At 53.0% G+C, this 13,250-nt stretch overlaps 5 protein-coding genes across 7 annotated transcripts; 1 reads left to right on the forward strand and 4 right to left on the reverse strand.

Moving 5' to 3' along the window:
• Positions 1-80: 80 nt before the first annotated feature.
• On the reverse strand, positions 81-2,633 carry LOC117645407 (allergen Cr-PI-like). Of its 2 annotated transcripts, XM_034385597.1 has the most exons (3): positions 2,474-2,633; positions 818-2,395; positions 81-729 (listed from the first exon to the last, which is right to left on the reverse strand). In XM_034385597.1, the coding sequence occupies exons 1-3, from the start codon at positions 2,571-2,573 to the stop codon at positions 155-157; spliced, it is 2,253 nt and encodes a 750-aa protein (XP_034241488.1). In that variant the 5' UTR covers positions 2,574-2,633; the 3' UTR covers positions 81-154. The 2 variants fall into 2 exon arrangements, with proteins under 2 accessions (XP_034241488.1, XP_034241487.1); XM_034385596.1 differs by having other exon boundaries at positions 818-2,609.
• Positions 2,634-3,266: 633 nt separating this feature from the next.
• LOC117645408 (cathepsin L1-like) lies at positions 3,267-4,702 on the reverse strand. Its single transcript, XM_034385598.1, has 3 exons — positions 4,547-4,702; positions 3,979-4,435; positions 3,267-3,892 (listed from the first exon to the last, which is right to left on the reverse strand). Exons 2-3 carry the CDS (start codon positions 4,429-4,431, stop codon positions 3,332-3,334), a joined length of 1,014 nt encoding a protein of 337 aa, XP_034241489.1. The 5' UTR covers positions 4,432-4,435; positions 4,547-4,702; the 3' UTR covers positions 3,267-3,331.
• A 1,205-nt stretch (positions 4,703-5,907) lies between these two features.
• LOC117645060 (myrosinase 1-like) lies at positions 5,908-9,387 on the reverse strand. Its single transcript, XM_034384959.1, has 9 exons — positions 9,136-9,387; positions 8,477-8,631; positions 8,257-8,391; positions 7,932-8,057; positions 7,670-7,850; positions 7,320-7,556; positions 6,601-6,773; positions 6,273-6,520; positions 5,908-6,193 (listed from the first exon to the last, which is right to left on the reverse strand). The coding sequence occupies exons 1-9, from the start codon at positions 9,326-9,328 to the stop codon at positions 5,977-5,979; spliced, it is 1,665 nt and encodes a 554-aa protein (XP_034240850.1). The 5' UTR covers positions 9,329-9,387; the 3' UTR covers positions 5,908-5,976.
• A 592-nt stretch (positions 9,388-9,979) lies between these two features.
• On the reverse strand, positions 9,980-11,321 carry LOC117645063 (ribosome maturation protein SBDS). The gene is made up of 5 exons (XM_034384968.1): positions 11,060-11,321; positions 10,765-10,985; positions 10,576-10,685; positions 10,305-10,472; positions 9,980-10,187 (listed from the first exon to the last, which is right to left on the reverse strand). Exons 1-5 carry the CDS (start codon positions 11,188-11,190, stop codon positions 10,059-10,061), a joined length of 759 nt encoding a protein of 252 aa, XP_034240859.1. The 5' UTR covers positions 11,191-11,321; the 3' UTR covers positions 9,980-10,058.
• A 1-nt stretch (position 11,322) lies between these two features.
• On the forward strand, positions 11,323-13,087 carry LOC117645064 (cytochrome c oxidase assembly protein COX16 homolog, mitochondrial). 2 transcript variants are annotated; one of them, XM_034384970.1, is made up of 3 exons: positions 11,323-11,533; positions 11,850-11,952; positions 12,034-12,122. In XM_034384970.1, exons 1-3 carry the CDS (start codon positions 11,400-11,402, stop codon positions 12,100-12,102), a joined length of 306 nt encoding a protein of 101 aa, XP_034240861.1. In that variant the 5' UTR covers positions 11,323-11,399; the 3' UTR covers positions 12,103-12,122. The 2 variants fall into 2 exon arrangements, with proteins under 2 accessions (XP_034240861.1, XP_034240860.1); XM_034384969.1 differs by lacking the exon at positions 11,323-11,533 and adding an exon at positions 11,621-11,770 and having other exon boundaries at positions 12,034-13,087.
• The last annotated feature ends 163 nt before the right edge of the window (positions 13,088-13,250 follow it).

Below are 13,250 nucleotides of genomic sequence, written 5' to 3' on the forward strand. Positions count from 1 at the left end.
GCTCGGTTGCCTGACTTGTCACTGTAGTGCGCTGTATCCCACCTCGCAGTCGGGATGAAATCAACACGGGGAAATGCGAATTGTGAGCTATAAGATGTTTTTTATTGACTGATCACAGAGGCCGTAGGTGTGGGCACGGCTTCAGCTTGACGGCTTACAGGAAGGCGCGCACGTCGTCGTCCTCGCGGAGGATCTCCTCGTCCATGAGCCTGTGGCTGGGGACGTGCTTGTGGCCGGCCTGGGCGTATACGGCGTCGAAGTCGTTGACGTTCTTCTTGAAGACGACGGAGTCGGCGCTGGAGTCCTTGTGGAAGATGACGACGTCCTTGAAGTACATGTTGGGCATGTAGAAGCGGCCGAAGTTGTCGATCTGGCGGTCGAAGGGGAAGCCGAGGGGGCGGTTGTCGACGACGGTCATGAGTCCGTTGCAGGCGTAGATGTCCTTGACGGCGGCCTGGTAGTTGACCTTCTCGGAGTGGTAGTAGTCGGCGTGGTCGTGCTCGTCGGCGCCGTGGGGGGTGACCATGACGAAGAGGGAGTAGGGGATGCCGGCCTTGTGGCCCATGGGCAGGACGAGGCGGTCGGGGAATCCGCACTGCTGGTCGACGGTGCTGAGGACGGTGTTGCCGCTCTCGGCGCTCTTGAGCAGGGACTTGAAGGAGACGTTGTCGCCGACGGTGGAGGTGAACTCGCGGGAGTTGCGCTCGATCAGGTTGTCGCCGTTCTTCACTGCAAGGCACACAGGCATCCGTCAGTCGTGTCGATCGAATTTCAGTCGGGGAAAACAACAAGCAATAACGAAAACCAGTGTACTTACGTTCAACGGGGAAACGGTCCAGCTCGACGAAGTAGTTGCGGAGCCTGTCGAGGTCGGCGGTGTCGTGTCCGTAGTAGACGTCGGAGGCCTGCTCGCCGTAGAAGTTGGAGTGGGTGAGCTCGGTGCTGGGGCCGAGGAAGACGCGGACGACGGCGCTGGTCTTCTTGTCGCTGGCGACCTTGATCTTGTAGCTGAAGGGCTGGTGGTTGAGACGCATGGTCTTGGCGACGTAGTTGAGCTTGTCCAGCTCGTCGATGGTGGCGACGTCGACGGCGTTGGTTACGTCAATGTCGAAGAGGTCGAAGTAGGTGACGAGCTTGTCGACGGCGACGTCCTTGACGGCCACGCCGGAGAAGATGAGGTCGTCGGGCTTGTAGGAGGGCAGGTTGTTCTGGTACTGCTGGAAGAGACCGAGCACGTACTTCTGGAGGATGTAGAAGGCGGGGTCGCGGAGGGCGGTCTCGTAGTGGCCGATGACGCCGGGGGCGACGCCGTGCTCCTGGCTGGGGTCCATGATGAGGGCGAGCAGGTTGCGGATCATGGTCTGGTAGGAGCCGTAGTAGCGGGAGTTGACGGAGTCCTGGTTGCCCTCGATGATGTTGCCGAGGATGTTGATGCCCTTGACGTACTGAGTGATGGGGATCTTGTTGCCGTCCTTGCCGAGCACGAAGCCGGAGTCGATGGCGTCCTTGATCCTCTGCTCGATGGCCTTGATGTCCTGGACGGAGTAAGACTGGATGCTGGAGACGTCCTGCTGGTCGGCGCGGACGGGGAAGTGGGCGCCGTTGGGGTAGAGCAGGTCGGGGTTGTAGCCGGTCTTGATGGTCTCCTCCCAGTCGAAGTCCTCGAGCTCGGGCAGGTAGTTGGCCATGCGCTGCAGGTTGTAGCGGGCGAGGATCTGCTGGTAGTAGTAGTAGAAGGACTCGCCGCGGATCTGGCAGGTGGTGATGCTGTACTTCTCGCAGTTGAGCCAGAAGGGCATGTACAGGTGAGCGTAGGCGTGGTAGGCGTTGACGCCGACGTCCTCGGTGAAGTAGCCCAGGAGCTGCTCGGGGTTGGCGATCTCGTAGCCGGCGGTCCAGTTGGTCATCTTGACGTAGTTGATCTGGCCCTGCATCTTGGCGCTGACGAAGTCCATGATGTCACCGGAGTGGAGGTACAGCTGGGGGGCGACCTCGTACAGGGGAGGGAGCACCAGACCGGCGCAGTCGTCGCGGTGCACGACGGCCACGGAGAAGGCGTAGGCGAACTGGCTCTCGTTGACGTTGTCGCGGGCCCAGGCGGCGGTCTTGATGAAGGTGTCAAAGTCCTTGGCGAAGTACAGCATGTCGAACAGAGCGACCACCTCCTTCAGGTGGGAGTCGTTGTACACGTGGAAGATCTCGCCGCGGGGAAGAGTACCCTGCTTCCACATGGACACGAAGTTCTTGACGGCCCACTGGTTGGCGTAGCGGTCGATCATCTGTTCGGGGTTCCAGCTCTTGCCAAGGGCCAGCAGCTCGGGGTACATGTTCTTCTGGCCGACGTTCCTCAGCAGCTGCAGCACCAGCTTCTGCCTCTGCGCGACATCCTGCCCGCCTGCAAGCACAGCGACATTAAATCCGTGGCTCTGGCCAGCCGCCGCGGGCTCGCTCCCATCCTGCGTAGCGTACTTACTGATGTGGGCGTTGTCGGTGGCGCCGGTGCGCACGTTGGGGATGTGCAGGGCGGCGGCCACCGCCAGGGTGGCGAGGAGGGCGACGGTTACCTTGTACATGGCGGACGGTGGACCGGGACTGGTGCCTTCTCGGACCGAATCTCACCATTTTATACCATACCGGCCGTGTGAACTGGTTGCCGGCTAGTGATAACTGTATCACGCCGCCCGGGTACAGCAGTACAGGGCATTACCGATTTACGCCCCGTTGCCGGGCGTTAAGCTTGTAAACCGATTGATTGAATCGAGTGAATCTGAGTACAGCCTGAGCGGCGCCACATGGCAACAGGGAGGCAAACCAGCATCTCAGTCAAATTTACTACCATTGATGCTCTGCCCACCGATCCCGGCAGTCAGCTCTGATGTTTAAAACTACTGGCTGTTCTGGACCCAATCTGGATCTCGGCCTCCTAGTTATGCACTCAGCGAGCGGTGTGCTAGTGTTCCCCAGCTAATGACTTTAGCCATCTAGCTAAAAAAAATGGCTAGGCCTACACACCTTTATGAATTGGCACTGGTGCCAAATTTTAAGCTCTCGTGAGATTTTTAATTTTGCGTGTGAACCCTGCCCACTGCCCAGCAACGAGGCGAAAATCAGTAAGCGGCTGAACTCCGGCTGTACTCCCGTACCCGGCCGGTGTGATACAGTTATCACTAGCCGCCGACCAGTTCAGAAGACCGGCTTACAATGGTACGGGTTGGAAAGGCGTTCAAAAGGGTAGGAATAGAGAAGACTGATGTACTTTTTTGTCAAAAACCTAGATTTTATTTGGTTTTTCTTCAATCAAATTGCACTTTCAGAACAATGACCCAGGTGCTTAGACCTTGGGGTAGCTAGCCTCGGAGGCGATACCACAGTTGTTCTTCTTGTTGCGGGCCATCCTGATGTAACCCTTCTCACCCCAGGAGGTGCCCCAGGAGTTCTTGACGATCCAGTAGTCCTTGTTGCGGCCGTCGCTGCCGTAACCGACGGCGAGGACACCGTGGTCGAGGGAGGTGCTAGAGCACTCGGGCTCGTAGTAGATGCCGCTGCTGTACATCTGGAAGGACCAGTTGCTGGCGTCGATGGCGACGGACACGGGGCCGACCTTCTTGACGGCGTCCTGGAGGTCGCTCTCAGAGAACTGCTTGATGTCGACGAAGCTGGACAGAGTGCCGGCGTTGTTGTCCTTGGAGTAGCTGCAGGAACCGTCCACACCGGTGTAGGGGTAGGAGTCCTCGGTGTCGATACCGCCGTTGCTCTTGATGTAAGCGAAGGCGTAGTCCATCAGACCACCGTCGCAACCGTCGTTCTCGGTGGAGCAGTCGACCAGGTTCTGCTCGGAGAGGGAGACGAGCTTCTTGTTCTTCTTGAAGAGAGCACCCTCGAGGGAGCCGGTCTGGAGAGCAAAGGAGGGATGGCGTTAGAGAGCCTTGTTGGTCCGGGGCGAACCGCCGTTCAAAGCGTTCAAATTGTGTTACTCACGGTGGAGAAAGCCCAGCAGGAGCCGCACTGGCCCTGGTCCTTGATGTCGGTGACGTATCCCTTCTTCCTCCAGTCGACGCTCTTGTTCCAGGGCCAGGGGAAGGGCTCGGGGTCGGGCTCGGACACGTTGTGGAGGGCGCGGACGGGCTTGTTCACGGGGGAACGGTAGCCGTTGAGCCTCTCAACAACCTCGTGGGTGAGGAGGTCAGCGTGCTTGTTGATGGCGACGGTGAAGGTGACCTCACCGGCGTCGAAGCGAGCGTTGTGCTTGGCGACCTTGATGGCGTTCTCCTTGAAGATCTTCATGCGGTGGGTCTCCTCGACCTCGTTGGCGTAGGTCTTGCCGTGCTCGGCCTTGAACTTCTGCCAGTGGTTGGCGAGCTCATCCTCGGAGGGGATGGACCAGCAAGTGGCCACTGCCACGAAGGCAGCGAGGACGATGAGGAACTTCATGATGCTGAAACGGAGAGGGCAACACTGCGTTAGGCGGGCGGTCGGGCGCTCCAATGTACGAATGTACGCTGCGGGGTGCCGGCTGGGCAGACCAGACAGTGCAGGTACTACTCACCTATCCAGGGGAGCTGAATGCTGCTCTGGCAGTGCGTCTGGGCTCCTTTATACCCTGGTGCAAACCACTCCCACCCTTCCTACAGCCAAGTACATTTTACGTACAATCATGGCAAACGCAATCTTTTCAATTATCTTGCATCTCGTGATCTTCCGTTCAAGTGCCCTGTCTGCGTCTTTTTTTTATCAAAACGTTTTCTCGAAAAATTCCACAAAAAAAGTTTCTGGTGGGATTTATTGGTTTGCAACTGCGCCTTTATTCAATTTTACTTAAGAGAGTGAAAACAAATTCTTGCTGATTATGACAAAACAAGTGCCCGGAAGGGGGGAGGGGATTGGGGGGGGGGGGGCACACTACTTTGTTTGCTGTTGGTAAATGGGTGGAATTTTTTCGGGCGTGTGCGAGGAAGTTAGTCAGTCTTCTTTCTACGTACATGATAATATTTCTACTTGAAAGTTATAAGTACACTCTCATTCCAGGAACGTGACATCACGTTGAAACGAACGTGACAAAGTGTCACGTTCGTTTGAGCATTGTGTCACGTTAGTTTGAATGTGAACAAGCTGATTTTTGGCCAATTCACATCCAAACGAATGTGACACAACGCTCAAACGAACGTGACATTTTGTCACGTTCGTTTCAACGTGATGTCACGTTCCTGGAATGAGAGTGTAATTTCATTCTTTCCTTGTGTTTGTGAGTATGAGAGTGGAGGTTCTCACGCGTGTTACGCAAGTCGTTGAATACCTTCCTACGCGATATCGTACCCTTCGGTCGTCTACTTGTGCGGTTGTCACTTCAGTGTCGCAGACACAATCTCGGCCGAAGAAGCAGAAATGAGTTTGTGCGATAAAGATGAAGCAGTTGCGTGCCATCACTGCCATCATCCTTGGCGTCGTTTTGATCACGTGCAAGCCGAAGGACGCCCTTTTGATTTGCTGATGCAAACTTTGTCGGGTATTGCCGCGTCGCCACACGACCTAACCTAACCTGAAGTTTGGCTCTGGCAAGCTGCTTCGAGCAACGGACCTTTACACTTCACTTCAGAGGTGATGCGGTGAATTGTGAAGATAGATTTTAAAAAATGAAGTAATCCGCGCCTTGCCCTTTGCCCGAAAATTGTGAAGCGTGAAGTGTGAGGTGAAGTGTAGGGTTAGGTGGGGAGCCCTTAAGAGCAAAGAACGCTCGATTCCTGCCTGACCTCCGGCTCCATCTGTGATGCTCTGCGAGGCGAGGATGTGTAAGCTAAGTTGCCTACCTCTCCGACGCCAGCACGATTTATCACAATGCGATTGCATACATCATAGTAAGTTATTTTACTGGTTTGGGTCATCATGGTGTAGGATCAAGAATGTGGCGAGTCATTGGACCATTTTCATATTTATTTTTTTTTTCATTTACTGTTTTTTACTTAAATATTTATTTTGAACCTAAATCCGGCAGACGGCGAGCGCCGCGACGACGAGGGCCGTGACGGCGAGCGTGGGCGCGGTGCTGGCGGCACCCGAAGCGTCGGGGTCGAAGGTGAAGGCCACTTTGGGCACCTTGCGGTGCGTGCCGATGTACTGGAAGAACCAGGCCGAGTCCTTGAGCGAGCGGTCTCGAGTGCCGCCCTCGTAGTCCACGTGCACCAGCCCGAACTTGCGCCTGCAAAGCACGAAGCCGTCGTCAGAGACACAGGTGCATTCCGACATCGGCGCAGAGCCAAGTTCGAAGAGTTCGTTACCCGAAGTTGGCGGTGAACTCGTAGCTGTCCAGCAGGCTCCACACCAGGTAGCCCACCACCTGCACGTTCTCCTCGTTGTGGGCACGAATGAGCTGCTCCAAGTAGGCGCTGTGGTAGCCCACTCTGGGCCCGTCGTGCTTGGCGTCGCCGACCCTCTGGTCGCCCCAGCCGTTCTCCGTGATGAAGATGGGCATGTTGTAGTTCTCGTGGATCCACTTGGGCGCCTCCCGCAGCACCCAGGGGTTGGCCTGTGACGGGGAGGAGAGGGCGGTGAGAAGTGAAATTCACCGAGCGGCTCGTGGGGTAAATTCCCGGCGGCTGTCCCTACCCTCTCGAACAGGTCCCCGAACTTTCCGGGAATGGTGTTGGAGCCGACCTCGATGGCGTCCCGGTCGGACTGGATGGTGCCGCCGCCCTCCGCCGCCGTGGGCCGCGCCGCGTAGGTGCCGTCGGCCACCGTCGTGCCCATGTACGCGTTGAAGCAGAGGAAGTCGGCGCAGCCTGCAGGCAAACAGTCACCATTCAGATCAAATTCCCCCGGAAATCGGATCCTCGCACATGGACGACCGCATTTGACGCGGTGTTTGGGGTTCCATCCACAGCTATGCGGCTGGCGATACTCCGCGCGCGAGAGACCTCCAATCAGGCCAATGACTCACGTCACTGGCCGAGAGACTGGACCGAGAGACTCTCAGCGCTATCACCGATCACTCGCGTCCTGGGTCGTGTCACTACTCCCCGCCCGAGGGAGTCTCCTTGACAGGGCTGAGACGCTGTGACGCCGGCCGCCGGTGTCTCGGGCCGGACTGGTGGCCTACCCGGCAGGCCGGCAGGCGCCACCGAGGCCTCGCGGGACCGGCTGCGGCCCCGGACACCGGCCGAACGGCCTGCACCCGACTTAGCCCACTCAGTGTTGCCACAATGCACCAGATCGAAAGGGTTGCCAACCTCTGCCTGACTGCCAGAAGCCAGACCTAGTGCCTAGAGAGCAGAGCGGCTGAAGTCGGCAACCCTAGCGACATGGTGCCTGTGCGCGCCGCGCCGTACCCTTCAGCAGCTTCTTCTCCTCCTCGCTGAAGTGGGGCAGCCTGGACTCGGTGCGGCCCTCCAGCGCGCTGTAGTGGTCGACGCGCTGGCGCAGGGCCTCCGGGTAGTCGCCGTACACCACGGGGTGGTAGATGGAGCCCAGCGCGAACAGGTTGGCGCGCTCGGCGGCCTGGATGTCCTCGTACGACGTCGAGTTGGGGCTGCACCACAGCGTCAGCGCCGCCGCGCCAATTTTGCCTGAATTCACGAACACCGACGCGTCTTTAAGCCAGGGAAGTCCACGAAAGGAGAAAGCATTGTGTGTGCCTCTGATCCGAGACAAGCCTGCCGAACGCCGAGTGAAGCCTTACCGCCCTGGTCCTTCCTGTACCGCTCCTCGTAGAGGCGGTAGGCCCTCATGTGCGCCAGGATGGTGTGGTGCACGCACTTGTAGTCGTCGCCCGGCTGCCGCTCGTACAGCCCCGGCACCGGGATGAGCGCGAAGTTCGTGCAGTAGTAGTTGGGCTCGTTGACGGTCGTCCACCACTTCACCTGCACCACCCACCGTCACCCTCGGTCAGTACACCGCCGTCTTCAAATCGCGTACAATGTCAAATGTGGAGCGGTAGTCACCCTGTCGCCGAACGTCTTGAACAGGAAGTCGGCGTAGTCGGTGAACATGTCCACGATCCTCTTGTCCACCCAGCCGCCCGTCTTCACCAGCACCGAGAGCGGGTAGTCGAAGTGGTTCATGGTGATCTGCAACGCGAGTGCTGGTGAGGCTACACAAGAAGGCCAGGTTCGGTGCCTGGACGGGTGCCGGGCGCCTGCCAGGTAGGCCACCCTGCCGGCCCGCAACACTTCGGTGCGGAGACGGTGGCCCACCCGGTGTCGAAAGGGATGCCTAGTACGCAGGCTGAGGAAGGCGACACTTTCGCCACACATCTCCGCGAAGTACCATTGGCTCGATGCCGTTGGCCTTCAGCTCGTTGATGAGGTTGTTGTAGTACTGCACGCCGAGCGGGTTGGGTTTGCTGGGGTCGCCGTCAGGGAGGATGCGCGGCCACGACACGGAGAACCGGTAAATCTGGAGCTGGAAAAAAGAAGAGAGGCAAGGGGAGAGTGCAAAACTAACTCCAGGGCGGCTCGTGCCCTCCCTCGTGTTGAACCCCCTTCACCTTGAGGGCCTTGGCCATCTTGACGTCCTCCTTGTAGCGGTGGTAGGAGTCCGCCGCCATCCCCGGGGGGTCCATGCCGTACCAAGGCGAGTCTGAGGTGAGGTTCGCCGTGGCTAGGTTCTCCACCAGCGAGCTTAGCACACTGGGGCTTTTGCCTGCAAGAAAAAACAGGGAGTCGGTAAAAAAAATTCGAAAAGTCCAGGTAAGACGGATTTTTGCGTCTGCGTCACGTCTAGTCCTGATTGGGTGCGCCTGATAAGATCGTTTCTCAAGAGCCGCTCCGATTGTCGATTCAAACGAGGTGCATTTCTTCGGTTTCAGCTGACGGCGAGTGCGCACATTGTAGGACACTGTGACGTGATCTGCTCTGACAGAGTGACAGAGAGCGCCGATGGCGTTCCCCAGGGGACGCCTCGGCCAAGGCCTCGGCGCTCTCTGACTCCAGAGGTTTAGTCACTCCAACAGGCGAGCGGGTTTCCTAAGGGGCGGGTTGTCCCTCATCCCTCCCCCTTCGCCACGCCACTGGCTCCAAGCCCCTATGACTCCAGCCTTAGCCGCTTTTCCAGAGACCAGAGCTTTCCCAGATGGTTTCCAGCGTTTCCAGTGTGGGGGCCGCTCGCCCCGGACTGTGGTCCAAGAAGCTGCCCTAGGGTCCTCACCGTCCTCAGCGTCCGACCCCTCGATCTGCAAGGCGGCCGTGCCCGCGCCGATCAGGAAGTCCTTTGGGAGGTCGAAGGTCGGGCCGTTGAAGTCGCTGCCGGGGGTGTCGTTGTCGGCGTGGAGGCCCCTCGGGTCCTTGGGGCTGGCCAGGGCGGCCGCGGCCACGGCCAGGACGAGAAGGGGCAGCCGCATCTTGACCGGCAGCGAAAGCGCGACTGTGCACTGAGCGCCAGGCGGCGGGGGCTACTAATACAACTCTCTCAAGTTCCTTCATCCGGAGCCACTCGCTGGCCTTCACTCCCCGCTCGTCGGCCCAGTCAGCCCCGGCTAAAGTCCTCGAGGCTCCTATCGGCACGTGCTCTGATGCAGTTTTAGAACAGGGATACATGACGGGATTCGCTGTCAACCCCTAAACAAAGCCCTGGCTGGTGGTGGGTGACTTGAGCTCTACGGAGAGGACGAAGGGTTGCCTACCCTGCCGGCGCCATCCGACCGTTTTTCAATTTTTATTGAAATGTTTGCGACCTTTGCACCCGTAAACAATCACACCGTCGAATAAGGGAGATTGTGACACACAGGGCCGTGTTGTCACGTAACAGAGGCACTCGAGAGTCGGTGACTGATTCACGCTGATAAATAGCGTGAATCAATCATTTATCACACCATTTTTCTTTCCCTGAAATCCACCAGATGCGTCACCGTGCGTCACTGATTATTATCCTGATTATTATCTAGGAATCCGAGCTGTTATTCGGGGGACAGCGAGCCAAAGTTGTCAGTTTCCATTGCTGCTTTCCCTATGTTATATCAGGACCAAATTGTTTTCAAATAAAATACAATCTGTTGGTTTGGTTTAGTATATATTTGAAATTATAAGAAAATTAAATTATAGTTTGATAATTTTACAGATTTGAGTACAGCATTATTCCAATAACTCTTCACCTTCGGTGACCTCCTTCAAATTCAACAGTTCAAGCTGCCCTGCACCTCTGGTCTCAGAACGCACAACTTCGTCAACCGTTCTGAAATGTCCTGGATCAATCAGACACACCTAAAAATAGATGTTTTAGCAGTTAAGAACCGGTAAGGTAGATTATTTGGGCTAAAGATTAAATAAAGAAATTTAACACAATGGCCACTCCAGATCTCAAACTTATACAGTACTTACAAAATTTAATGTTCCACTTTCCCAATCTTCACATTCCACCTTGGATGCTAGTTTAACAAGTTGCTCCCGAACTTTGCGAGCTTCTTTGCCAGCTATTACAACCCGTATTCTCATCTGGGCTCTTTCAATAGGAATTGCTTCCTTCAACATTGGTATTACATCCAATGCCTTAAAAAAAAAAAAAAAAGTTTTTGATAATTTAATTTAACATATTAAGCAATAAGATTCAGAAGCAAAAACTTTAAATTATCAGTAGGCAGAAGTCTTTTACCTGTTGCTTGGCATTTCTATTTGGCTTTACAGAAAAATGTACTTCTTTCATTGCCTGTTCTATCATGGATACTGGGTACGGTCGTTTGGTTTCTGGATTAACACATTTATCTGTGACAGAAATAGATTGCAAAGATAAAATTTAGACCAAAAAATTAACCAGCACTACCGTTGAAGGAAAAATTAGTACCAGCGACTGTAGTAGCTATGTCCTTAAACAGCGACTCCAGCTGAGAATTTCTTTCCTTGTCGGAAACTTGTAATTCACCCTTAGAAAGAATTTCTTTACATATTTCAGTCTGGTCATCTTTGCCAAACGCTTTAATTAAATCCTCTTTCTTGGCTACTTGTCCTTTCGACACATTCGTAAACACTGAATGTGTTTGCAAAACTTCGTCAATGTCCTTCTCCCTGAAAAATAAAATTGAAGATAAGTAATAATTAGGAATACTGTCATTGCTTTGATCCTTACTGCTGACACTTACACATCGTTTCTCCAAGAGACAACTTTATTCTTGTAACAGGCTATTTCAAAGCGTTTCCCCCCTTTTTTCATGCGCACTATTGCCACATTTGTGAGTCTTATTTGATTTGTGGGGGTGAATATTTTAGCCATACTTAGGAGTTAGTTGGTTTCAGAGCATTAGCAGAAATATTGAAAGAGAACCGTGACAAGTGGTGCAATGCTGCAATGTTTTCGTTGAGGTTAACTTTTTGAGGGGGAAGGAAGGAAGGGAGGGAGGGGGGAGGAGAGGGAGAGGGGAAAAGAGTCTAAGAGAAGAGAAGCAGCTCGAAAGATGGTTTGCTGAATGAATTATATACGGAATGGCATCATCTTTCGCAAAGTATCGTACGAAATTTGAGAAGTTCAAGCGTAGTAAGCACTTTAATTTTGGCCTGCCGTTTCTACTTTTTGTTGTCGGTGGTTCATTTGCGCTCAAAGAGTTCGCCAAAGTTCGGTAAGGGGGTTATGGTCCCGGTCATTGTGTACTGTGCATTCGCTCAGACCTGAGCCAGCGGCGACCAAAGGAAAAGTTAAACAGCCGAACCCCACCGGGGGCCTCATTGTCCGAGTGCTGTTCCGGTGCGTTATAAGGGTTCGACCCTTTGTTTCGCTCGTTGTCTGGAGGCTGTTTGCCACACTCATGATGGCACCAAGAAAAGGCCTGCATAGCAAAGGGTCGCCGCTGGCTCAGGTCTGAGCGAATGTACAGTAGTAGTTTCAGTTTGTCTGCGTCTTGCTCACAGAGCTGTCAATGTGCTGGTTTCTTTCAGTTATGAGTTCACCCATGTGAATCCATTTGATTTACCAATTGAGGAAAAGATAGAAAGCGTCAGAGTTGATCCAGAAAAGGAGTATGATAACATAATGAATAAGGTATGTTGATTTAGTTTAATTTCTCCTATTATAATTATGATCATTGCTGTTATTTGCACCTCCATCTGCTCTATTTTACAGATTGACCTTGACAACTGGGAGAACAAGAGAATACCCCGTCCGTGGGAAGAACAGGCCAGCTCGAATTAAAGTTGCGGATCCGTTTTTGACTAGTTGTTTTGTAGAAGTTCTCGTTGAAAGCTACTAAATGGATCCTGAAAAGCCTTGTTGGCACCGTTCAGATCCAACATTTTCGCAGAAAGTTACCCTGCGAAAAGAGAGTGAGAAAGTTGTAAAATCTTGCTGCCTTGTTGACCAAACTAGTGTTGGTGATATTCAAGCTGTAGTTCAGAATGAAGATATTGCATCTGTAACTCTCTGTCATGATTCTGATGAGGAACTTTTAAATTCTATGATTGATAATTCTTGTATTAGTAATGATGGCAGTGCCCCTGAAACCATTGACAACGTTGATGACGACTACAGTAATTCTAGCCGGCCCTATGTTCCTTTCTCAATAGAAGAAGTATCATTAGTGAAAACTTTGTCAGTATGGTCTAATCGTAATGTTCGTGTTATTGGCACAGCATCTCCTATTGAAAATGTAGATTATAATATGTGGAAACTGGTCAGCATTGGGGAAGAGGGAGGTCCTTTCTCCATTTCTGTTGATTTGAGGCTGGTCAATTTTCCCTCTGCCAATTGCCCCATACAAATTTTTGGTGAGTTACAAATGTTGAAAAACAATACCACTCCTGTAATTCTTGCTAAATTCTTTAGAGACTTCTCCTCTGTTGACATTTTTTACCATAACAAATCTGTTGAGGAGTTAAAGAAATACATTCCTCATTTCATTGATAGAAGGAACTCTCAAACTCGTATGTTAGATGACAGTGATTGACTTTACTTGCAATTTTTGAGTTCTTATTCTATTCTACTTACTCTCAGACAAAAGAAATGAGCTTCCGACTCTGTGTCTATTGGGGCATCTGGTATTAGAGGGTCAATTCTTTAGCAATTGAAGTGCAGGAGTTTACAAAGCCTTGAGTAAATTTCATGTCAATGTTAATGAATGTATTATTGAAGGTAAGAAGTTTCAGAACTGTAAATAGTCAATAAAACAATTTTAAGACAAGTGCCTCCACTTTATTTTACAACCTGCACACACTTTATTTTAACATAAAATATTTTCTTTAAAAAAATGTTTTATATCGAGGCTTTTGTTCAGCATAACTTTAAAGAAGAAATTTGTTCTTGCATTCTGAGAAGCAAAAGCAATCACGCAATGATGAACTATA

This window comes from Thrips palmi, unplaced genomic scaffold, assembly GCF_012932325.1.
Source record: "Thrips palmi isolate BJ-2018 unplaced genomic scaffold, TpBJ-2018v1 HiC_scaffold_18, whole genome shotgun sequence".
In the NCBI taxonomy this organism is placed as follows: Eukaryota; Metazoa; Arthropoda; class Insecta; order Thysanoptera; family Thripidae; genus Thrips; species Thrips palmi.